Source organism: Dermochelys coriacea, chromosome 10 (assembly GCF_009764565.3).
Source record: "Dermochelys coriacea isolate rDerCor1 chromosome 10, rDerCor1.pri.v4, whole genome shotgun sequence".
In the NCBI taxonomy this organism is placed as follows: Eukaryota; Metazoa; Chordata; order Testudines; family Dermochelyidae; genus Dermochelys; species Dermochelys coriacea.
In genome coordinates this window covers 34,592,259-34,616,335 of record NC_050077.1, presented here as the reverse complement: position 1 = coordinate 34,616,335, position 24,077 = coordinate 34,592,259, and the positions used below count along the sequence as shown (strand labels likewise).

The 24,077-nt window shown below is 51.0% G+C and overlaps 1 protein-coding gene across 8 annotated transcripts in view; it reads right to left on the bottom strand.

Moving 5' to 3' along the window:
* Window positions 1-809: 809 nt before the first annotated feature.
* NLRC3 (NLR family CARD domain containing 3) overlaps window positions 810-24,077 on the bottom strand; it is an 85,443-nt gene continuing 62,175 nt past the window's right edge. For 5 of the 8 annotated variants that reach the window (XM_038420804.2, XM_038420806.2, XM_043493516.1 and 2 more), the window contains 10 exons: window positions 21,384-21,467; window positions 19,886-19,969; window positions 16,282-16,365; window positions 14,861-14,944; window positions 9,093-9,176; window positions 7,620-7,703; window positions 6,247-6,330; window positions 5,875-5,958; window positions 4,297-4,380; window positions 810-2,828 (listed from right to left, as the gene is read on the bottom strand). In XM_038420804.2, coding sequence (XP_038276732.1) covers window positions 2,738-2,828; window positions 4,297-4,380; window positions 5,875-5,958; window positions 6,247-6,330; window positions 7,620-7,703; window positions 9,093-9,176; window positions 14,861-14,944; window positions 16,282-16,365; window positions 19,886-19,969; window positions 21,384-21,467 — 847 coding nt within the window. In that variant the 3' untranslated portion in view covers window positions 810-2,737. Of the gene's footprint in view, window positions 2,829-4,296; window positions 4,381-5,874; window positions 5,959-6,246; window positions 6,331-7,619; window positions 7,751-9,092; window positions 9,177-14,860; window positions 14,945-16,281; window positions 16,366-19,885; window positions 19,970-21,383; window positions 21,468-24,077 lie in introns of those variants that run through there. The other 3 variants (XM_043493519.1, XM_043493520.1, XR_006274640.1) reach the window with 2 other exon arrangements.

Below are 24,077 nucleotides of genomic sequence, written 5' to 3'. Positions count from 1 at the left end.
GGGGTAACTAGGGAGGTTTGGCAAGTCCATGGGCCTTTTCATAAGGTGGCACCATGCTGGGCTTAGCTGCATCATTCCCCCCAGACACTCCCTGAAGGGAACCTGGATGTAAGCGTTAAGAAACGAACCCATGGCGAGCTCAGGCCACCGGGGCACAGTTATTGTTAGACCCAGCATTTTCCTGCTGCTTTTCAGCCCATTTCTACTAGCAGCTTTTCTTTCCAACTGCCTGCTCGCTTGGGCCAGTCACTGACATGCCTCCAAGAGAAGCTGACCTCTGACCTGGGTGGGGACAGGGACAGAAATGTGGATCCACCCCTGTTCAAGGCCTTGGGCAGGGCAGTATTAGCCCCAGCTGCTAATTTACCTCTCCATTTTTTAATCCCTCCACACCTCGCCTGGAGCCAATGAGGCTGCATGACCAGGGGCCCCCAGCACACAAAAGGCCAGACTGCTACTGGTCCGAATGGGTTAAATGATGTGGGCTCAAAGAGCCAACAGCAGCGTCAGATGGCATGTGACAGCTCCAGGCCAGGTTCTGGCATGGCTGGAGTGCTGCCCCGCAGCTCAGCGCTGCCCCAGGGCTCCCACACACCCTGCTCCTTATGGCTGTGGAGCCTTTGCACTGATGCAGTGGGTGGCTCCACCTCGTAGCACATGCTGTGCACAGCAGGGGAGTGCTGCCCCGCTCCTAGCAAGGCGGGACACGGTGTCCCACACACTAGAGAGGATGGGACCTACAATCAGTCCCCCCTTGAAATTCCTAAACAGCAGGCGCGGGAGGGAGGGAAGAACGCTCACGTCATTGCTTCGGTTAGGAATCCGTTTATTCCAGAGCTTGGCACCTCATCACACGGTCACACTCCTTGTTAGAGTCTCACTGCTGCATGGCTGGCAGGCGTGCCGCTCGTGTCCTAGCATGGGCAGCTGTGGTAGAAGGCCCTGCAGCTTGGCTCTTAGCCCTGCTACAGGCATCGCCCCTTCCAGGGGGCTCACTGCATTGCTTCTCAACCAGCATCGATCCACCACAGCAACGTGCACAAACAAGAGCCTAGGAACCCTGGGCAGATACCTAGACCCAGCCACTCAGTGATATTTAGGCACCTAACGGCCACTGAAATCAATAAATACCTTTATAAATCTGTCCCCTTGAGCCTGGCCACACGCTGGATTGTTCTCACTGGGCCCATTCTGCAGAGGGGGAAGCTGAGCCCCAGAGGTGCCATGGCTGGCCTAGGGTCACAGCATGTCAGCAGCAGACCAGCCAAGCGAGATCGCCTTCAGAAGGGCACAGAACATGGGGTCAGTTTGGATTAAAGATTTTGTTTCACGTGGCAAAACTTTGTGACTAGGAGCTTCCGGAAGCAGACACCTGCTGGAAATAAACTGAACTGGGCAGGAACCACCCACTTTCCATGCACTTCGTTTCCTAACCACACTGCAGTCACCTTCCCCTCCTTCAGCTCTTCTCCTCTCCTCTTTTCCCACTTGCTTGCTGGACAGCTGCAGCCCCCTCTGTGGGCTGATGCTAGACCATTACACCTCTTGCTTTGCAGGGGCATAGACACTGAATGGTGAATGGTCAGTCTCACGCCGAGCCCCAAGTCGCTCGCTGTTAGATGCCACGTGAGCACGGTGGTTTATTCATTCTACAGGCCTGGAGGTACTCACAAGCCAAAGCTCCACATGAGCTGATGGAAGCAAGAGGTTTCCTGTTAGAGACCCACTAAAGCAGGACACACCAACCATCCTGGAGCTTACTCCAGGAAATGTGGTGAACCTCGGGAGCAGAGATTTGCATGTCCCTACCATGTACAACCCCAATGGGATTAAATAGCCATACAGCCTGCAGGGCTGGGCAATAATGACAGGGAGGAAGCAGCTGCCTGGCAGTCCAGTCATAACTGTATAAATAATTCCCACTATCTGGCTCTGCAGGGGTCTCTCCGTGGTGGGAGCTCTGGGTGTACCTGTACATTGAGTGCCTCATGCTCACACATCTAGGTACACACAGCACCAGGCCCCACACACACCAGGCTGTGAGGTGGGGACATTCTGTCCTGGAGGGACAGTTTTAAAGGCATTGTATTTGTGCACAGTGCTCTGGCCTTACATGACGGGTAGGAAGGAGGGCTCCTGGCAAGCCCTGCACCTACCAAACCATTGAGGTAAGTCCTGCCAGTTGACACACCAACACCGCTGTGCCGTGGAGATCCCGGGACAGGCTCGGCGGTAGCAGGGCAGGAGGGTTTCTCGGTTACAGGGATAAGTGAGGTGGGATAAATTGCTGGCACTGCGTCCCTCCCGCCCTCTTCCAGCCACGTCCCCACTGCACCTGTCCTGCCTGACTTTTAACGGTCCCGGCTGCTGCAAGCTCATTCCTTAGGCCCGGCGGCCATTGGAACAACTGTGCCCTCATTCACCCATGCTACTGAGACACATCCTTCTGCACCTGCAGGAGCAGCCCCGGCGGCAGCTTTCGTTGGTGCCCCTAGGCATCAGCACAGCTGGAGCAAGCACCTCCATCACCCCATGCAGCGCTCTGAGCCAGTCAGAATCCGCGGGGCCATTCGATTGGCCATGTGGGTCAAGCTGGGAAAGCGGCTCCTTGCACTGCTGTGCTCTGATGCGGGGAACCCCCCAGCTGAGCTGACCCGGCACTGTCATTAAAGTGAGTCTCTGCCCCATCCCCTGCCCGTTGCGGACTCGCGCTGGCTGTTCCCGGTGCAGCCGGCCCTCACATCTCGACGATGCAGCACGGAGAGTTTGTTCTGATGGCGTCAGCGATCACCTTGGCGCCGGACTGGCCGATGCAATTCCCCTGCAGACTGGGAGAGAACAAGGGACAGGCATGACCTCAGCGAGCGCACAGCCGCACTAGTTCCCAGCACGGTCTGATCCCCAGAGCAGGACTGCCCAGCTGGCAGGGGTACAGCCACACTGCCCACTAAGCCCCTGTCTGTGGGACTTGGTGTCCCCATGCTCACACTGCATTGTAAACCTGGGCTGACAGTTGCTGGAGCGAGGTCTCACAGTCCTGCTCCGCGGCCACCATGCAGACCCCCTGGCTCGGGTCTGTGGGTTGAGCTGAGTGCACAGTGAAAACTGACCGGGCTCACCCCCCCTCCCCGCACAGGGTCCTAGGCTCCAAATCCTGAGCTCCTGCAAACCTGAGTCAGACTGATCTGTGTGGGGACGGAAGGTGCTTGGGCTTAAACCTGAGTCAGAACCTGGGCTCAGTGTGCAGTGTAGACGTGCCCCAGAGGGCTGGGAGACCCATCCCCGCTGGCGTGACCTCGCATATGTGGTGTGTGCAAGCTCATGCCACATGGAGACAGAGAAGCACCCTCTTCAAAATGGCGCCCCGTTTGATACCAGCCCAAACCACATCTGGCTTTGGCTCAGGACCAGACAGGTGACAGCTTGGAAAAGCAGGAGTGTCTGGCGTAACAGAAGATGAAAGGCCTATGGCTGGGGCTCCCACAGGGCAAGAGAGGTCGTCCAGTCCTGCAGGCACAAGGGCCCAGCAATAGCAAGGGACGGTCGGGGAAGGAAAAGCGCTGCCCCCCACTTCTGCTACCCTCAGCCTCCTGCCCCTCACCCTCCGCCCCCACCTCCAGCCCCCCAAGTCAGTCCACCCAAGGAAAATCCCCCCCCCCCCAGGCCTCGGGTTGGAAACGACATTCAGCCCACACGTGCTGCGTGAACTTTCAAGCCAAGCCCCCTTCCTTGTCCCTAGAGGCCCTGTACTGTTGCCAGGGGCCTGGCGCAAGCTCCAGTTGGCCTGGGAGCTTGCCCCCAATTCCAAGGCAGCTCTGGGCACTGAGCCCATCCAACAGCTGGGAGGCTGGAGTCCATGGCCCAGCATCTGCCTGGGCATTGTTGGGGACACTGCCAAGGAGCAGCCAGTGAGTCCAGCCCAGGCCACGAGGGAGCTGGAGGGACCCAGGGGTTAGCACAGCACAGCCCTGTGGGGGTCCTGGGGAAGGTTTGGCTTTCAGGAGGGTTCCACACCTTGGTAACCCCATTAGCCCCCCCAGTGGTGTTTGGCAGGGACTTGGGGGCAGGGCTTCACACCTCCTGTGGAGTTTGGGCATTCCATTGTGAGGCGGCAGCCTGGGCCTGGTATGGGGTGGAGGAGTGGGTCTCACAAGTGAAACTTTATGCTACCCACAGAGGGACACTACAGCACAGCCGCCATGGTCCCAGAAGCAGGTGAGTTCACACTCTTTCCACACATCTCCATCCATCTGCCAACCATGCCCGCATGCAGCTGGGCACTCAGCTGCCACTCACTTGACATAGGTGAGGCCATGGTTTCCGGTCAGAGCTGTGGCGATGCAGATAGCTCCATCCATGCCTAAGGAGTTCTCCTGGAGGCTGAAGGGAAGACAAAGACTCATCAAGAAGTGAGGCCCGGAGAAAGCATTGGGCAGAACTATCAGGGTAGACTGATTTAAATCCAAGCAATTTAAAACACCAGTTGTAATCATGGATTTCAGTCAGCAAGCAGGAAACCTTGATTTACATCATCGATTTTAATTTTGTTTTGCATTTGCGCTTTTTAGTTATTTTCCTAAAGAAAGTTTGAGTCTCATTGGTTGGTACCATTACAGCTATTTTAATGTGCTAGATACACAAGATAAAAATTATCACCATTTTGCAACTAAAACAAATTGTTTTATTAAATATCTGAACTATTATCTGTAGTTAGTGAACTGAACCAATTGTTCCTGGTTAGTCCTACAAGATTTTAGAACTAGTAGACCTCGTCATTTTTATTCATAGATTGGAAAAAGAAAACAAGCTTTCCTGCTTTTCTAACTTCCAATTGGTTTCTTAACCTAGAATGAATTAGTCATTGAACCGAACTAGTTGACTAAACTGAAATGAAGAAAATGTTCTCTCTGCACCTGAAAAAAAGGCAACTGCTGTCAACCTCTGGTTTCAGCTGTTTAGCCGCTATCTTCCAGTGATTTGGCTTTCTTAAAGATTTCGGCAGCAAATGTATACTGCTTAATATATTTTTTATTTAATTTAAAGTGTTTTTAACAGAATAGAGTAAATTTAGACCTTAATTTAATTTTAAATAGGCTTATTGTGAAAAATAAACCTGTATTTAATTAAAAAAATAAGGAAGTCTGATTTATTTTATCGGTTAAACCCTCTATTTTTATCTATACGGGATTTGTGTATTGACTTGGATTTCTTCCTTCATAGCTGGCCTCTTCTCCCTGCCTGATTCCATCCATTTCACAATAGAGGGTTAGTAACAATAGAGGATTGTGACATCACAGCTGCTCCTTTGATGATGAAGTGTGATGGAACCATCTATCACTAGCAGTCAGATCAAAGGAAGCCAGTTAGGGCCAAAGCTGCTGTTTAGATACAGAAAAGGTACACAACAGTTTGGAAGCATTTTGGTGACTCGTTGTAGACAGTGCTGGTGGCGACGCCTCTAGTTAAGGTTGCCTGACACTTTCCATTATAAGACTCCATTTTCAATTATAACTTTGACCATTTGGATTGAAATTTCCCATGCTGGGCATCTGCCTCAGGCTGAATTTGTCTGGAACATTTCAGCAAGTGCGGTTCAGCCATTTCCAAGACAGATTGAGGGGATTAGTTCCTATGCACTGAATGAAATAGGGGTCCAATGGGGGGGAGGAGGGAAATAGTATGTGATCAGGTAATTAAAGCCTGTATCATGATGCATGCGCACAAGGAAGCCAAATTAAGATTGCACAGGGAACCTTCATTCGAGCACTTTCTAACTTTTGAGTCCTGGACTTTGCCACCTTTCCAGCCTTTTACTGTAGCTTTGATAATGCAATTTATTTTTTTAGCATTTGCCCCAGCATGGCAGCTACTTACTTCAGAACGCGGAGACTGCGGTTGACCTTCAGCGCATTGGCCATAGCTTTGGCTCCAGACACACCGATGGAGTTTCCTCTCAAGCTGCAGGGAAGCAGGAAATACAAAAGGGCGATTAGGACAAAGAGCGCCGAAAGCTAATATGGGGATTCCATACAACCACAGAAGGCAGGTTGAGGGACAGTGGGGGAGACAGAGCACATGTCAGTTGGCCTGGGGCTTAGACATGCTGGAACTGAGGGCTCCCAAAGGATTTCCAGCCTAATGATCTGGACGTGCTACAGAGCTGATGGATTTATCTCCCGGAGGGGCCTGAGGAGAGGTAAGTCGCAGGGACTACTTGGAGAAGGAGCACAGCTGGGGAACACTTACTCCAGAGTTGTGAGGGTTCTGTTAACAACTAGGGCCTCCGCCAGGGCTTTGGCCCCGCTCACCCCGATCGAAGCCACCTGGAGGCTGCAAGAGAACAAGGATCATTCAGTGCAATTCATGGCAAGCTATCTCAGCCGGCCTGCGCCCGACAGACACGCATTACACTGAGCTGGCAAACCGGACCCAAGAAACACAGGCTGTGGGGGCTGGCTTCACAAGCCAACGCTGTTCTCTTAGCACATTCATCCTGCGGAGGAGCGTGGCAGCCCGAGGAGATGGGGCCTGCCATGAGGGCATTGACCCAGCCGAGGATGTATTGATGAGCCAGGCAGACGGCAGCACATTCTCTATTAAAACACTCGCCCCACCGAGTAACTCACCAATAAACAAGAGGAAACTGTGTCTGGAGTCCAGCACAGACAGACACAACAGGCTCTGTGAGCTAATTGACTACAAAGCAGGGATGGCTCCCTGCTGCCGGGTGTGGGTGGCTGGCTCTCTGCAGGACATGGTGCTGAAGTACAGTGCGGCAGGTACCTATAGCCATCCCCTAGCAGCAAAGGACTTCTCTGTCCAATGAATTCGCAGCCTGCGGGAGCCCCGCTTCCTGTAGGACCCTGAGGCCAACTTTATTAGCTTTGGCACATCACCTGGGGCAGGCGCAGCTAAATCCCGGCCATCTCTCTGCCTGTGACAACCCAATGGCAACGGAAGAGGGAGACATCTCCCCAGATTTCCAATGGACTCAGGAGACATGGCTCAACCATTCACCCCCAGGCAATAGCTCACCTTTGCCGTCCCATGGCCACCCTTCCCTTCCCCACTCACAAACACACCTCCCATCTCACTCTAGCACACTCATTACTGCCACTCTAATGAGCAGGATCTAATGTCACTCTACGACCTGGCAGCCATACACCCCATATAGCATGGTGACCAGGGGGCATGGCCCCATCACTTTTTACAGGCCGCAAGGACGAGCGATGTGAGGAAGGGGACAGAAAGGAGTGAGCAGAGGGTGGGGTCTTGGGATGAAGGGGTGGGCAGGGGCTCAGGGAGAAGGGGGTCGGCACAAGGGTGGGGACACAGTTCTGGCACCAGTGCCCCCCCCTTTTAGGGAGCCCGCACGCACTAGTCTGACTGGGAGCTCTTGCCTAGCGGGACAGATGCAACTGTCTAGCTACCAAACTCTCCAGAAGTCCAGTGTTTGGAGGACTATGAGGAGCTGGGGAGCAGCAGGTTTTGTTTGCCTGGAGGGTCTCAGTCCAGATGGAGCCAGCAGGCTGAGTGCCCTTGCTCTGCGCACAACTACACATTTCACATACAGTGCATATTCCTCCTCCTCTCTGCCCCGGCACCACGTGGACGCTTACCAGAGGGTGGTGAGAGTGGTGTTCACCTTCAGAGCAGCAGCAAGGGCGATCGTGCCTTCATCGCCAATAGCGTTCTCCTGCAAACTGAAACACAGCAAGTGCCACGTGATGGCATATATGGCCCTTGTCCCCTAAAGCACATACATGGGGATATGGGTCACGGAGGCAACAGAGGTTCTGGGAGGAGGGTTAATGGCTCCTGACAGGGTCAGGACACAAGCTGGCTCCCCTGAGTTGTATGCCCCAAACTGCTGCAGCTTCCAGACGACACACGCAGACCACTGCCGCATGGCGAGATGGGGGTGTGCTGTTAGCCCGTGAAACTGCCCAGTGATGAGGTCCAGCCGCTTGGAAATAAGATGTACATTTTTTAACAGTGTGGTTAATTAGCCACTGGGACAACTGCCCAAGGATTGTGGTGAATTCTCCATCACTAGCCATTTTTATATCAAGATTGCATGTCTTGCTAAAAGCTCTGCTCTGGGAATTATTGTGGGGCAGGTCTCTTGCCTGTGGGATACAGAAGGTCAGCCTAGGTGATCCCATCCCTTCTGGCCCTGGAGGCGGAGTCGATGGAGCCCAGAGGGGCAGCGAACAGGTCTCTCTCAATAGGGTGAAATTCAGAGGGTGCCAGGCAGTGAGATATAAGGCAACAAAAATACCCAATACAGGGTGACCTGCTGTCCAAATATTCGGGGTTCTGTCAGTATATGCAAGTATCCCCCCTCCCCGGTGCAACATTGTGGTATTACGACCCTCTCCTCCATCGCCCATGGGATGGCGGCAGCCCCCCAGCCAGAACATCGAGCAGGCCGAGTGGCCACGAAGGGGGATGCTGCAGGACCCTGACTGCGTGGGTCATGAGTGGTTTATTGTGCGGGGGTGGGTGATGCTCCAGCAGGGAAGACCCAGGGTTGAGAGGAGCTGGCTGAGGGAGGGAGTGGGTCCCTGGAGGGACCTGCAGAACAAGCGAGCTGGGGAACCACTAGTCTAGGGTGTGTTTGTCGGGGCCCCCGGCTGGCTCTGGCTGGTCAGAGGTAAGTGACTAGGACACAGCGAAACAGGTGCATGTCCTGAACAGAACCTCCTTTGCCGGGGAAGCGAAGGCGCAAGAGACCCTAGAGAATCTCCCTCGGCACATAGCAGAGCACCCAAAAGGGCTGGTCCCCCTTGCTTGCCCTGCTCCTGCTTGGCCTCCTGTCATCCCCCAGTCCACAGCCCAGCCATACATGCCGCATGCAGCCCCTGCCAGAGAGTCACAGAGCAAAGCAGGACGCGCTCCCCGAGACGGCTCTGCGATGCCCCCACAGCGCAGGGCTTTGGCATTGCTGAGGCGGGGGTCTCATCTGCTCCGCCAGCACGAACTCCTAACCCCCCACAAGTATGTGACCAACCCCACCCCCACCCCGGTACCCACGCGCCCTGAGCCAGCGATGCAGCCAGGCAGGGAGACGTGCTGCAGTCATCACTTACTCGAGGCTGGTCAGGCTTGTGTTGGAGTGTAGTGCTTGGGCCAGCGCCTTGGCTGCCTTCGACTGGATGAAGTTCCACTGCAGGCTGTGCAAAGAGAGTGAGCGGTGAAGGGTTACCACTGGGGGGCGGGGCGGGACTCTGCAAATGGGGAGAGGCCCCCAGCCAAGGGGAACGGGCCCTTCTCATTGGGGGACCAGCTGCAAGAGGGGATAGCTCTCCGCAGGCTGTTCTGGAGTAGCTGCATCCCGCCCAGTAAACCTGCATATCTGAGGCTTCCAAACGCCACTATGCAAATCCATCCATCACATTACAGTACACAATCCATCGGTAACGTAGTAGCTTTGATTAATCAGACATTAATAAAAGGGCCTGAGGAAATGGGGCTCATATGGCTCTTCAGCCTTAAAAAATTACATGGTTGAAGGGCTGGTGAAAGTTGCCCTGGAGAGAGAGAGGACGGGCTCCAGGCGAGAGAGGGGTTCAGCACCTAAGGCCCATTCAAACTTTTGCATCTGCAAAGGTTGCCAGCGGTGGGAGGGGTCTGGGATGTCGACTCCAATTCACCACCAACCATTCCACAAGCCATTGAAAAGTCATCATACAGTAGCCAGGTGGGGAGGTAATATCTTTTAATGGACCAACTTCTGTTGGTGAAATAGACGAGCTTTTGAGCTCCACAGAGCTCCTCTTCAGGTCTGGTAAAGGCAATCACAGGCCAGGTGTACACTGCAAACTTACATCGGTATAACTATGTTTCTCGGGGGTGTAAAAAATCCACACCCCTGTATATCCACATCCCTGAGCAAGGCAGTTATATCAATCTAACCCCTAGTACAGACAGCACTAAGTTGCAGGAGAGCTTCTCCAGTCAGCCTAGCGACTGCCTCTTGGGGAGGTGGATTAACGATGCCAACGGCAGAAGCTCTTCGGTCGGCATAGTAGCATCTTCACCGAAGCGCTACAGCGGCACAGCTACACCGGTGCAGTGTTTTAAGTGTAGACCCGCCCAGCATTTCAAAGCTAAAGACAAGGTGGAACAGATTGTTCAGCATAAGTTATTCCAAAAGACCATTCAAGGCAAACCAGCCCGTTAACACCTCTGCAGTCACAGGACAAAAAAGGGGGAGGAGGGTTTACTGGGTTACACCTGACTGTAATAAATCATAAATCCAGTGTCTTTATTAAGACCATGATTTTTAAGTGTCTAGCAAAGTTATGATAAGCTCCTAGGCTTGTCTTTTGAAGGTGATGTACAGGTTTCCTTTTAGGACAAGGCCTGAGAGGTCACCTATGGAGTGATCATTTTGTGGGAAAGTGTGTGCCCACAGGTGAGGGAGTGTTTCTTTATAGTTTTTCTGTGCAAGTTCATTTGAGAACAGCATGATTGTCTGGTATCACCCACATAGTTGTTATTGGAACATTCAGTGCGCTGGATGAGGTGCACCACTTGGTATGATAGGCATATGTAGGACCCATGGATCTTGAAAGGTGTGTTTTGGGGGGTATTGATCATGGCAGCAGTAAAGATATGCCTGCAGGTTTTGCATCTGAACATAAGAATGACCATACTAGGTCAGGCCAGTGGTCCATGTAGCCCAATAGCCTGTCTTTTGACAGTGACCAGTGCCAGATGCTCCAGAGGGAATGAAGAGAACAGAGCAATTATGGAGTGATCCATCCTGTTGTCCAGTCCCAGCTTGTGGTGGTTAGAGGCTTAGGGACAGCCAGAGCATGGGGTTGCATCCCTTATCATCTTTGCTAATAACCATTGATGGACCTGTCCTCCATGAGCTTATCTAATTTTTATTTGAACCCATTTATGCTTTAGACCTTCACAACAACCCCTGGCGATGAATTCCATAGGTTGACTGTGCATCATGTGAAGAACTTCCTTTTTTTTTTTAAACCTATTGCCTATTCATTTCATTGGGTGACCCCTGTTTTTTGTGATATATAAAGGGGTAAAATAACACTTCCTTATTCAATTTCTCCACCCTGGTCATGATTTTATAGACCTCTAGAATAGTCTCTTTTCTAAACTGAATAGTTCCAGTCTTTTTAACCTCTGCTCATATGGAAGCAGTTCCATCCTTCTGATCATTTTTATTGCTCTTCTCTGTATGTTTTCCAATTCTAATACATCGTTTTTGAGAGAGGGCAACTAGAACTGCATGCAGTATTCAAGGTGTGGGCGTATGAGGGATTTATATAGTAGCATTATATTTACTGTCTTATTAGCGATCCCTTCCCTAATGGTTCCTAACAATCTTTTAGCTTTTTGACTTCTGCTGCACATTGAGCAGATGTTTTTGGAGAACTATCCACAATGATTCCAAGATTGTTCTTGAGGGGTAACAGCTAATTTAGACCCCATTGTTTTGTATGTATAGTTGGGATTATGTTGTCCAATGTGCATTACTTTGCATTTATCAGCATTGAATTTCATCTGCCATTTTGTTGTCCAGTCACCCAGTTTTGTGAGATCCCTTTGTAACTCTTCGCAGTCTGCTTCAGACTTAACTATCCTGAGTAATTTTGTATCATCTGCAAATGTTGCCACCTCACTGTTTACCCTTTCTCCAGATCATTTATGAATATGTTGAACAGCACTGGCTGCAGTAGAGATCCTTGGGGGACCCCACTATTTATCTCTCTCCACTGCGAAAATTGACAATTTCATAGAATCATAGAATATCAGGGTTGGAAGAGACCTCAGGAGGTCATCTAGTCCAACCCCCTGCTCAAAGCAGGACCAACCCCAACTAAATCATCCCAGCCAGGCCTTTGTCAAGCCAGGCTTAAAAACCTCAAAGGATGGAGATTCCACCACCTCCCTAGGTAACCCATTCCAGCGCTTCACCACCCTCCTAGTGAAATAGTGTTTCCTAATATCCAACCTAGACCTCCCCCACTGCAACTTGAGACCATTGCTCCTTGTTCTGTCATCTGCCAGCACTGAGAACATCCGAGCTCCATCCTCTTTGGAGCCCGTCTCCAGGTAGTTGAAGGCTGCTATCAAATCCCCCCTCACTCTTCTCTTCTGCAGACTAAATAAGCCCAGTTCCCTCAGCCTCTCCTCATACATCAAGTGCCCCAGCCCCCTAATAATTTTTGTTGCCCTCTGCTGGACTCTTTCCAATTTGTGCACATCCTTTCTGTAGTGGGGGGCCCCAAAATTGGATTCAATACTCCAGATGTGGCCTCACCCATGCCTAATAGAGGGGAATAATCACTTCCCTCGATCTGCTGGCAATGCTCCTACAAACGCAGCCCAATATGCCATTAGCTTTCTTGGCAACAAGGGCACATTGTTGACTCATATCCAGTTTCTTGTCCACTATAATCCCCAGGTCCTTCTCTGTAGAACTGCCACTTAGCCAGTCGGTCCCCAGCCTGTAGCAGTGAATGGAATTCTTCCATTCTAAGTGCAAGACTCTGCACTTGTCCTTGTTGAACCTCATCAGATTTCTTTTGGCCCAATCCTCCAATTTGTCTAGGTCACTATGGATCTTATTCCTACCCTCCAGCGTATCTACCTCTTCCCCTACAACTTAGTGTCAACTGTGAACTTGCTGAGGGTGCAATACATCCCATCATCCAGATCATTAATGAAGATGTTGAACAAAATCAGCCCCAGGACTGACCCCTGGGGCACTCCGCTTGGTACTAGCTGCCAACTTGACATCAATCCATTGATCACTACCTGTTGAGCCCAACGATCTAGCCAGCTTTCTATCCACCTTATAGTCCATTCATCCAATCCATACTTCTTTAACTTGCTGGCAAGAATACTGTGGGAGACCATATCAAAATCTTTGGTAAAGTCAAGGAATATCACATCCACTGCTTTCCCCATATCCACAGAGCCAGCTATCTCATCATAGAAGGCAATCAGGTTGGTCAGGCATGACTTGTCCTTGGTGAATCCATGTTGACTGTTCCTGATCACCAATTTATTCCTACCCTTTGTTTCTCATCTTTTAACCAGTTACTGATCCACGAGGGACCTTGTCAGAGGCTTTCTTAAAGTCCAAGTACACTATATCCATTGGCTCACCCTTGTCCACATGCTTGTTGACACTCTCAAATAATTCCAATAGATGGGAGATTATGTCTCACCATTTACAAAAGCTATGTTGCTCTTCCCCAATGTATTGTGCTTATCTATGTGTCTGATCATTCTGTTCTTTACTGTAGTTCCAACAAATTTGCCTGGTACTGAAGTTAGGTTTATCAGCTTATTGCCAGGATCGCCTCTGGAGCCTTTTTTAAGTGATTGGCATCACTTTAGCTATCCTCCAGTCACCTGTTACAGAGGCTGATTTAAGCAATAGGTTACATATCACAGTTGTTAGTTCTTCAATTTCATATCTGAGTTCCTTCAGAACTCTTGGGTGATACCATCTGGTCCTGGTGACTTATTACAGTTTAACTGAGCTACTTGTTCCGAAACCTCCTCTAATGACACCTCAATCTGGGACAGTTCCTCAGATTTGTCACCTGAAAAGGATGTTGGTATCTCCCTCACATCCTCTGCAGGGAAGACTGATGCAAAGAATTCATTTAGCTTCTCCGCAATAGCCTCATATCCCTTAAGTGCTCCAGTCGCACTTAGATCATCCAGGCGCCACTCTGATTGTTTGGCTTCCTACTTCTAATGCACTCCATTTTTTTATTATTAGTTTTTGTGTCTTTTCCTAGCTGATGTTCAAACTCTTTTTTGGCCTGCCTAATTATGCTTTTACACTTGACTTGTCAGAGTTTATTCTCCTTTCTATTTTCCCCAGTAGGATTTTACTTCCAATGTTTAAAGGATGTCTTTTTGTCTGTAACCATCTCTTACTCTGTTGTTCAGCTATGCGGGCATTTTGGGGCCTATTTTTATGTATTTATTTGGGGTATACATTTAGTTTGAGCCTCCATTATGGTGTTTTTCAAAAGTTTCCATGCAGTTTGTAGGCATTTCATTCTTTTGACTGTTCCTTTTCATTTCCATTTAACTAGCTCCCTTGTTTTTGTAATTTCCCTTTTTGAAGTTAAATGCTACTGTGGAGGGTTTCTTTGGTGTTTTCCCCCCTATAAGAATGTAAAATGTAATTACATTATGGTTGCTATTACTGAACAACCCAGCTATATTCACCTCTTGGACCAGATCCTGTGCTCCATTTAGGACTAAAACAAGAATTGCCTCCCCCTTGTGGGTTCCAGGACTAGCTGCTCCAGGAAGCAGTCATTAATGGATTTATGGTTCATTACAATAATCTGTAACCCAGTAACCCCCCATTTTTGTCATATGATTGCAGTGGTGTTAACGGGCCACTTCACTTCTGAATGATCTCTTAGAATACAGGGTAACTCTTTTGCTAAACTATCTGTTCCACCTTGTATTTGGCTCTGAGTACCTTTCCCAGCCCTGAAGAAGAGTTCTTGGTAGCTTGAAGGCTTGTCGCTCTCACCAACAGAAATTGGTTCAATGAAAGATATGTCCTCCACCACCCTGACACTCTCATATCCTAGGACCAACACGGCAAAATCATAAAGTAACAGCTTTCAGTCTCTACTGGCCTGGGCTGGATCTGAACCAGTCAGCCAGATGCAACCTTTACAGTGCTGCCCATGACAATGCCATTGAGCATGGAGCCCTCCCCTGTCCACTTAGCTGTGCTGTGCTGAGAGAGACTGAGACCCATAGTTGTGGGCTGTTCACTCACTTCAGGGACAGCTGCTAAAGAGAAGGAACCAAAAATCAGGGCCAAGGTGAAACTCACTGCAGGGACATGAGCGTCTGGTTCTTTCTCATCGCCAGTGCAATGGCCTTGACACCTTCATCATGCAACAGATTCGCTGCTAGGCTAGAGGCAAAATATAGAGAAATGAGTTAAACACAGTGTGATGCATTACACCTACCTCTGGTGGCTTGAAGTGCAGTGAGACAAGTGCAAAGGGGGCAGGGGAGGGAAGAGACAATAGGATGACGTTAAAAGGCAATTAATGGGAAACAGATAAAATATACATGGTTTTTACATTGTAATGAGTGATTAGTCTGTGGAACTCACTGCTGCAGGACATGGAGGCAAATAGCTTCAAGGTTTCAAAATGGAACTAAACATTTTTAGGAACAAGAAGAGTGTCTGCACTAGTACTAGTCAGGATAACATTGCAAGGGCTTGCTCCATCCTCATAATTCAGGGCATCTGCTAATCATTAGCTGGAGTAAGGAAGATTTTACCCCTTCTTCCCCCACCCCCAGTGGCAGGATATTTCACACTGGCTTATGTCTTCTTCTCAAGAACCCATTGGTAACTTCACTAGATGAATCGCTGTCTTATCTGCCGAGGCAAAGTACTCCAGAGGGATCAGTCAGGTTCACTCTGGGTATTCTACGTTCTGCTTTCCACAGAACTCTACAAGTTATAAAATGGTTAAGCCAAGCACAACTTCTTTTGGCCTGCTTACATACTTGAACCACAGGCTCCTCAGACCAGATCATGCCTAGTGAGAAACCCCAGGAGCTTAAACTAACAGAGCTCCTGGAGTGTCATGTGAGTGGGGATTGTCACTGGAAAACCCCAACCCTCCCCCGTGCTCCCCAGCCTCCTGCCCCTCATGGCCTGCTCACCTGTGTTTGGGCCCAAACAAACCCTCCAGAAGGACCTGCCAGGGCAGACCTGGAGTCTGCAGAAGCTGATGCTGGCACTGGAGGGGGGATGGTGCTGTGGAGAGCAGCTGTCTTGCCCCGACTCCTCCCCACCCAAGTACAGCACCCCCAAAAGCAGCAGACATTGAGCCATGCAGCGTACAGATGGAGGAACGTCTGCAGAGCTGGAGGGAGGCGGGAGGATGCTGGTTTGGGGCAAATCCCTTCACTCAAAGGGAAAACAATGGAGGTGATGATATGGCTCCAGAGATTGGACCTAGAAAGGGCCAATCCACCCCACCCCTGATGAGCCATCACAGCGCTGCCCCTTGTCATGCCTTCTCCTTGGCCAGACTCACCTGATCCCCAGCCTGAGTGTTCCCCATTACCCCAAGGACACACCCTTGGCCATGAGTGTTCCACAGCCGCGTACCAACCTGTCCTCCCGCACAAGAGCGACTCCCCTGCAACCTGCCTGAGGGCAGTACGGCTGCCGAGCACACAGCGTAAGCTGGGGCAGAGGATTTGGACTTCGAAAGCCGGCTGACTTACTCTAGGTTCCTCAGCGTGCGGTTAGTGCACAGAGCGTTGGCTATCTCCGGCGCCCCCTCTTGGCCAATGGAATTCTCCCGAAGGCTAGGAAAAGACAAGAGGTCACTGGGATTCCCTCCTTCCAGGGCAAGGAGTGGGAACAGTTCAGGACATTTCTCATTCTCTTCCGGGCACTCTTTGCATTTTAGGGCAAACAAGACAAACCACCTGGTAGTTGGGCCAGCAGGGGGCGGTAGCCTGTAGGCGAGGGCTCTCTGGGGCAGATGGGGGAGGGCAAGACCGCCTGGCACGGGCAGGTGAACGTTCAATGCCTGAGCAACTGCTGCAGTCACTGAGGCCCTGAACAATGCCCTCGCTCTCCCTTCACCCCCGCACAGCCTCCCTACGCCAGGCCCTGCGCTTTGTAGGCCGGCAAAAATCCCCGTTAGGGGAGGAAGCAAAAAAACAGATTGGAATGATCACCGATGAACTACTAGCCCAGCCCAGGTTTTCCTCTTGCGCTGCTCCCATGGCCCTCCCCAGGCCACGTGGCTGCTCCCCCCGTTTATTGCCTGCTCCCCAAGTCAGAGGGGGTTACAATTTCCATCTCACTTTGGGAATGACTCACAGACTCCCTGCCCCGTGCCTTGGACACGGCATGTTCCTCCAGTGCCATTGTATTATCCTCTAGGTGGGGAGCAGCCGCAAAGGAGCGGCTGAGTTTGGGCTGGGCTATTCAGCAGAAGGATATTTTCGTTTTTCCCCACCTCTCCCAAATATACACCATACTCATTGCCACGGGGTTTCTGCTGGGCACAGAGATTGCGCAGCACAGGGCCAGATGTTTCCTATATCTGCGTGGGGCTACAAAGTGGCAGTGGGAAGGATGCAGGGAGTGGACAGAGTCCCTGGAGAGTAATGAAAGCAGGCTCAGAGGTGCTGTACCCCGTAAAGGGGAAGTGGCTGGGTGAGATGGGTCATGGCCAGGGGTAACAATCACTGCATCTCCAAAACAGGAGCCATGGTACATGCACCAATGTGTGCTGCCCAGTGCCGCTCTGGGATCTCTGCCGATCTCGCAGACAAAACCCCTCCAGCAACTGCTGCTCAGGCAGTATCCTTCGACAGGAAGCTGCAGTGCAGCTCTGCCTTTCAAAGCCACGGTAGTCCCCATAAAGGAGCTTAGCACATCTGTTGCGGCACCCAAGTGGCCTGAAATATTCTGGAGAACACCCATGCGCCAAAGCCATCGGGAGCAGTCTGCAAAGGCTCTCAGCCTTGGCTCACTTCTGCTAGAACTTTTCATTCATTCTCATTTTGTTTGTATTCTTGTAATTTAAAATGGAATGCATTGTAAAAAAAAACCTCTGGTAATGGCCTTTGTATTCAGTGGAAGCAATCAGCCACGCCTGCTAGGAACGGACCTGGGAACAATGCAATGGGGAAAAAATGGCAGCATTTCTGGTATTTGTGATCTACTGGAAGAGGCTTAGTGGGTCTTCATCTGTTATTAAGCATCCCCTGCAGGCTTTACTGTCCTTTCTATGGCAATATCAGTGAACAATTTTAAAGATCTGTGTCTCCATTGGTGTCTGATCTGTGCAGGAAAATCTACCTTAGAAAAAGCACCTTTGTGATTTAGCCTATTTTATTTGTTTCTATAAGCAGGGAAGAAATGTATTGTGATCAGCATTGCAGCAGGAAATAAATATCCCAAGTTTCAGTCTGGCACATTGTACTTTCTAAATGTAACAATAGAAACATGTAACTCCACTTTGGACATTTGCCCCTGTTGCCTGCATTGCTCACAGATGTTTTACTTCAAACTCACAGAGTTTGGCAACACAGTCCAGTGCTCCTTGTTGGGGATTCTGAAAAAACTCCCACCCTAATTTTGTTAAATCTCTCTCTCTCTCTCTTTTGTAAGTGAGTTTAGCATTGGACTGACAGCCTGTATTTATCCGTAGAACAGGAGCAGGGCAAGCGCCCCACCTATCCCTGCTACCAGTGCACATCACCTCTGAGCCACCCCCTGCAGCTGTTCATGCCCTGCAGAAACTAGAGGTCCATTAGCAACAATAGTGGCCCTGGTTTTTGTCTAATCTTCATAGACTCCAAGGCCAGCAGGACCATTGTGAGCAGCTAGTCCGACCTCCTGTGAACGCAGGCCAGAGAACGGCCCCAAATAATGCCTAGAGCAGAGCTCTTAGACAAACATCCAATGAAACGGACTAAGACCCAGCAAACGTATTTCCCTGACTAGCCATCAGGGAGCAGGCTGGGCTGGACTGGAACTGACCTACAGATGGAAGCTACTAAATCATCCCCAGTCCCCTGAGCTGTCCAGCTCCTCAGTTGCACGAGGGTGTTTTGGAAAATGTTAAGTGTATTGGCCAAGGGAGGATTACTGTAAGTCTGGGTTTCCCCAGACATTGCCTCTCTTTTGATCCTCTGCCCTCTGTTCAGGGGGATTTTTCAAATCAGAGGCAACGTCCGGGAGTTTTCAAGCAGATGTTGCAGCTCAGAAAGAGCTGGCTCCACATCCGATTGGTCCCTTCCTTGCAATTGCAGCTGATTGGTCCCTTCCCTGTAGCGGGAGCTGCCAGATCCCACCCACCCAGGCCCCAGATCCCAGCCCTGGGGTGGGGGAGAACCCCACAGGAAGGTGCTGATGGACAGGCTGGCACTGTGTCCTGGGTCTGCACCAGCCACCCTGCCACCATGACAGGGAGCGACAGTGCCCTCCCAACTCAAGAGTGAGGCCACAGGTACCCCCTCCAAAAAACCCCAAATACTCCCTCTCCAGCACGCCCTAAATGCCTTCTCCTGTCCCAATAGACATATACCCCTCCAGCACCCCACAAGTACCTTCTCACAGTACAAACACACATTCTTCCAGCACCCCCCAAATGCCCCCTCCCATCCCAGTACACACACACACCCCTCTGGCACCCCCAAATACTCCCTCCAGCACCCCCCAAATACCCTCTCCTGTCCCAATACACACACACACACACACACACCCCTCCGGCACCCCCCAAATACCTCCCATACAGCCCCTCTAGCTCTCCCCAACACCCGGCAGTGTCCTCTTTTTGGGAACCTGAAATATGGTAACCCTAGGCCAAGGAGACTTCCCCTTCCCCCCCCCCCCATTGACCTTCTTTGGCTTGCAATGGTTTCGCTGCTAGCAGCAGGATTAGAAAAAGCACAGCTAAGCTGATACATTTCACAAGGAAAAAAACGAACCAAGTTAGAAGAGAAGCTCAGCTGCATGAAGAGGTGATACCCACCAAATTGGGATCCAGACCAATTAGCTGGGTGCAAACCTGTTGCCCCCCTGGGCCTCCCCTCACTCTCCCCTCCCCCCCACCGCCGGATACTGGTCCCATTCACCCAGGAGCTGCAGGGCGGGGGCCCATGCTTCAGTAGCAAGGAACGCATGCTGTAGCTAGTGCAAAAAACAAGATTACTGCCAGAGAGACCTGGAAGGTTCTGCGCCGAATGACACAATTCTTGTGGTGACAACATGTGGCAGCTCTGGCCAGATGGCCAGCCAGTGTATGTGTTCGTGATCTGAGTGGGGCAGTGTTGGGAAGAGGGGAGAGCTGAGACCAAGACTTACTTGAGGCTGATGAGGCCCCGGTTGGAGCACAGTGCTCCTATCAGCGCCGTGACCCCCGCGTTACTGATCGAATTGCTCTGGAGGCTAAAACACAAAGAGATACAGCAGAGTGTCACCACAGGAACGATGCGGTGGGCCTTCGTACCAGCCCAGCACTGGATGAGTTCACCTTGTGTGGCTACGAGTGAATTCACCATGGCAAAACATGCCAGCCTTGGAAATCCTGGACAGGTCGGCAAAGCCCACCAAAGCAAAAGCCCTGTCCCCACCAATGGAGGAGGGGCCACAGAGCCAGCAATCACTTAAGCAGTGGGGACACCAAATGATAAAGCAGGAGCAGGAGTGAAGGTCACAGGTTCAGAATGAGGCGGCTGAGGACACCAAGCAGAGAGCCCCAGACAACGCCCCCAGCTCCCCAAAGGAGTCCCAAAAGCCAGTGGATGCCACCCAGAGGAGCTCTGCTTGGAGACAGGAGGTAGGTAGAGGCCAAAAAATAGGTGCAAGGCACATGTCTGTCCAGCTTCCTCTTCTGGGACTGACAGACACCCCTCAAGAGACAGCTGGCTAGGAGGCCCCTGGACTGGTGGGGCCACACATGGGGAGCACAAAAAGGAAAAGAGGTGGGGAAAGTTCAGCCAGAGCCCCAGCAGGCAGTCCTGGGAGAGCTGGGAGAGGGGGTGCCCCCTGCTGCACTGGAGAGAGGGGCACGCTGAGGTCCCCCTCTTGGCACAGAAGGGGCACCTGCTCCCGGTGAAAGGTGCCAGACTGAGAAGACAAAAGTCTTCCATTTGCCCCCAGAACAGGGACAGTACGGGCAAGAGCAGCAGGCGCTCTGCCCATGGTGCCAGGTTACCCGGCCCCAGTCCTGAGCAGGAAGGAGCGCGTCTGTCAGGGCAGAGGGCTGCTTGGTTTCTAAGGCGAGTCTGCGGCCCCTCTGCTGAGACTCCTAACCAGGGTGGAGAAGTTTTGTGATGGAGCCCACGAGGAAGCAGACAGTGGACAGCAACTCATTTCCCACAGGCCACAAAACCTCTTGCAGGGAAATAACTCTGGACACAACAGACGAGGGCTGGTTGCAACGGGGAAAGCCAAGGCTCCTTATGCCACCCCCAGTCCTCCTGTCTTCTTTGCTGAATCTTCCTGCTACTACCCTCTGAAGATACCAAGACTTCCTGGGAGACCCCCTGGAACTGATCCCCCATAGAAAATGCATAAGGCCATCACGCCCCTAACCATTCCCCTCCGCCCTGCAGATCATCAACGGGAAATTTTCCCAAAGGAACCTACCAGCCCCTTCCCCACAAAGGCCCCTTCTGCTTTCCATGGACATGAGTTGGGGGAACAGACAAGGATGGGGTAGGAGGCCACCCTAGATCACTCTGGATCACATGACGCTGCCCTTGGGAAAGCTGAGCAGTGGAGCATTAACAAGCACCCCTTGGCAGCGAAGAACAATGCATCAGGGGTGCTGCAGGCACTCGAGTGGCAAGGGACTTACTCAAGGGTTGTGAGACTGTGATTCACTCTTAGAGCTTCGGCCAAGGCTACAGAGCCCATGTCCCCCACACAGTTACTGGAGAGGCTGCGAGAAAGGAAAGGAAGATCAGCCATTAGCAGCTGTGAAATTGCAGTCAGAGCCCAGAGGCAGGGGATCCCAATCAGCCTGAGAAAAGCCAGCAGGTGCCCCCACCTTGGCCCCCTAGTGAGGGGGTGGCTTGGTTTCCTCACGGCTTCCAAGTCTCACAACAGGAAAAGTGAGTGTTCCGCAGTGACGTGCCAAGGCTGAGTCCCCAGCAAGCCAGTTACATTCCAGGAAAGGAGGAGCTAGGTGGGTGACAAGGCCCAGCACTTTAGCAGCAATACGAACACCTCCATCTGGATTCTGCATCTGATCACCCCATCCCAACATAGGACAAAATGACAGTAGAAAACTGACCTGGTAAAGGAACAGCCACAGGCACCAACTACATTTACAATGCAAGCCAGAGCGATGGAGACCTCGCCCATCCTCAGAGAACGGCTGTGTCTGCTCAAGCTCAAAGATCAATTGCCCATTCAGTGACACTGTGTCCCTGTTAGCCTGTGGCGTGTGGTGATCCCATCCCGTACTGGTGGGGTGTGTGGAATGTTTGCTCTGTGAGCCCTCGCCCCCTACTCAGGGGAACTTGGGGCACTCTTCTGATTTATATTGTGCCCATTGCTGCGTTACCTGGGCGTGGCTGAGAGATTAAAGTGAATCGATGCTAACTGCTGGCATAAATCAGCAGCTGTTCCTTCTGCACCCTGACCCACTGGCAGGGCTGCAGGCCCACATAAAAAGAAGGCAGAGCAAATGAACGCCTCTTGCTTCCTAAACTGTTTCCACACTTGCATCTTGGCAGAATGTCGGATGAAGTTCATTTCAAAGCTGAAAGCACTCCAAAGACAACACCCTTCTGCCCATCCCCGGGAGATCAGCCCTTTTAAGAGAATCAGAGAAATCACAGAATCTCAGGGTTGGAAGGGACCTAAGGAGATCATCTGGTCCAACCCCCTTCTCAAAGCAGGACCAATCCCCAATTTTTGCCCCAGATCTCTAAATGGCCCCCTCAAGGATTGAACTCACAACCCTGGGTTTAGAAGGCCAATGCTCAAACCACTGAGCTATCCCTCCCCCCTGTAGGGAAGTCCCTCAAGAGGTCATCAAGTCCAGCCCCTTGTGCAGAGGCAGGACCAAGTAAACCTACACCCTCCTGACAGGTGTCTGTCCAACCTGTTCTGAAAAACCTCCAGTGATAGGGTTCCACAACCTCCCTCGGAAGCCTGTTCCAGAGCTTAACTATCCTTATGGCTAGAAAGTTTTTCCTACTAACTAACCTAAATCTCCCTTGCTGCCAATTAAGCCCATTACATCTGGTCCTACCTTCAGTGGACACGGAGAACAATTGATCACTGGCCTCTTTAGAACAGACCTCATCATATTTGAAGACTGTTATCAGATCTCCCCATAGATTTTTTTCTCAAGACTAAACCTTTCCTCATAGGTCAGGAAAAACCTTGTGGCATTTTTGTTGCTCGCCTCTGGACTCTCTCCAATTTATCCACATCTTTCCTAAAGTGAGGCATCCAGGACTAGACACAGTATCCAGCTGAGGCCTCACCAGTGCTGAGTAGAGTGGGGTAATTACCTCTGCATCTTATACAAGACATTCCTGGTAATGCGCCTAGAATAATATTAGCCTTCTGCAACTGCATCACTTTGTTTACTCATTCTATTTGTGATCCACTATAACCCCGAGATCCTTTTCAGCAGTACTCCCGCCAAGTCAGTTATTCCCCATTTTGTACTTCTGCCATTGATTTTTGCTTCTGAAGTGTAGAATTTTGCACTTGTTATTATTAAATTTCACTTTGTTGATTTCAAACCCATTCTCTGATTTGTCAAGGTTGTTTTGAATTCTAATCCTGGCCTCCAAAGTGCTTGCAACCCCTCCCAGCTTGGTGTCATCTGCAAATTTGATAAGCATAATCTCCACTCTATCATTAATTTGAATATTGAATAGCACCAGACCCATGACTGATCCCTGCAGGACCGCACTAGATATGCCCTCCCAATTGCACAGTGAACCACAGATAATTAGACTCTGAGTACCATCTTTCAACCAGTTGTGCTCCCACCTTATAGTAAATTCATCTAGAACACATTTCCCCGGTTTGTTATGAGACTGTCATGAGGGACCGTATCCAAAAGTCTTACTAAAAATCAGGGTATATCACATCTACTACTTCTCCGCATCCACTAGTCCACAAGTAACCCTATTGAAGGAAATTAGGCTGGTCTGGTATAATTTTTTCTTGTTTAATAATTTGCTCTAGTATCTTTCCAGGTAATGATTTCAGGTTGTCTGGTCTATAAATCCCTGGATCCTCTTCAGCGTTCCCTCTCATTTTCCCCACCCATGTGTGGAATGAATTTTGTTATGTGCACCAATATGGAGATGATGTGTGACACATCACCTTCATATTGGTGCACATAACAAAATTCATGTGGTGGGGGTGGGGCCGAGGGGTTTGGAGTGGTGGGGAGCTCAGAGCTGGGCCAGAGGGTTGGGATGCAGGGGTGTGAGGGCTCTGGCTGGGGGTGCAGGCTCTGGGGTGGGGCTGGGGATGAGGGGCTCAGAGCTGGGGCAGAGGGTTGGGGTGCATAGGGTGA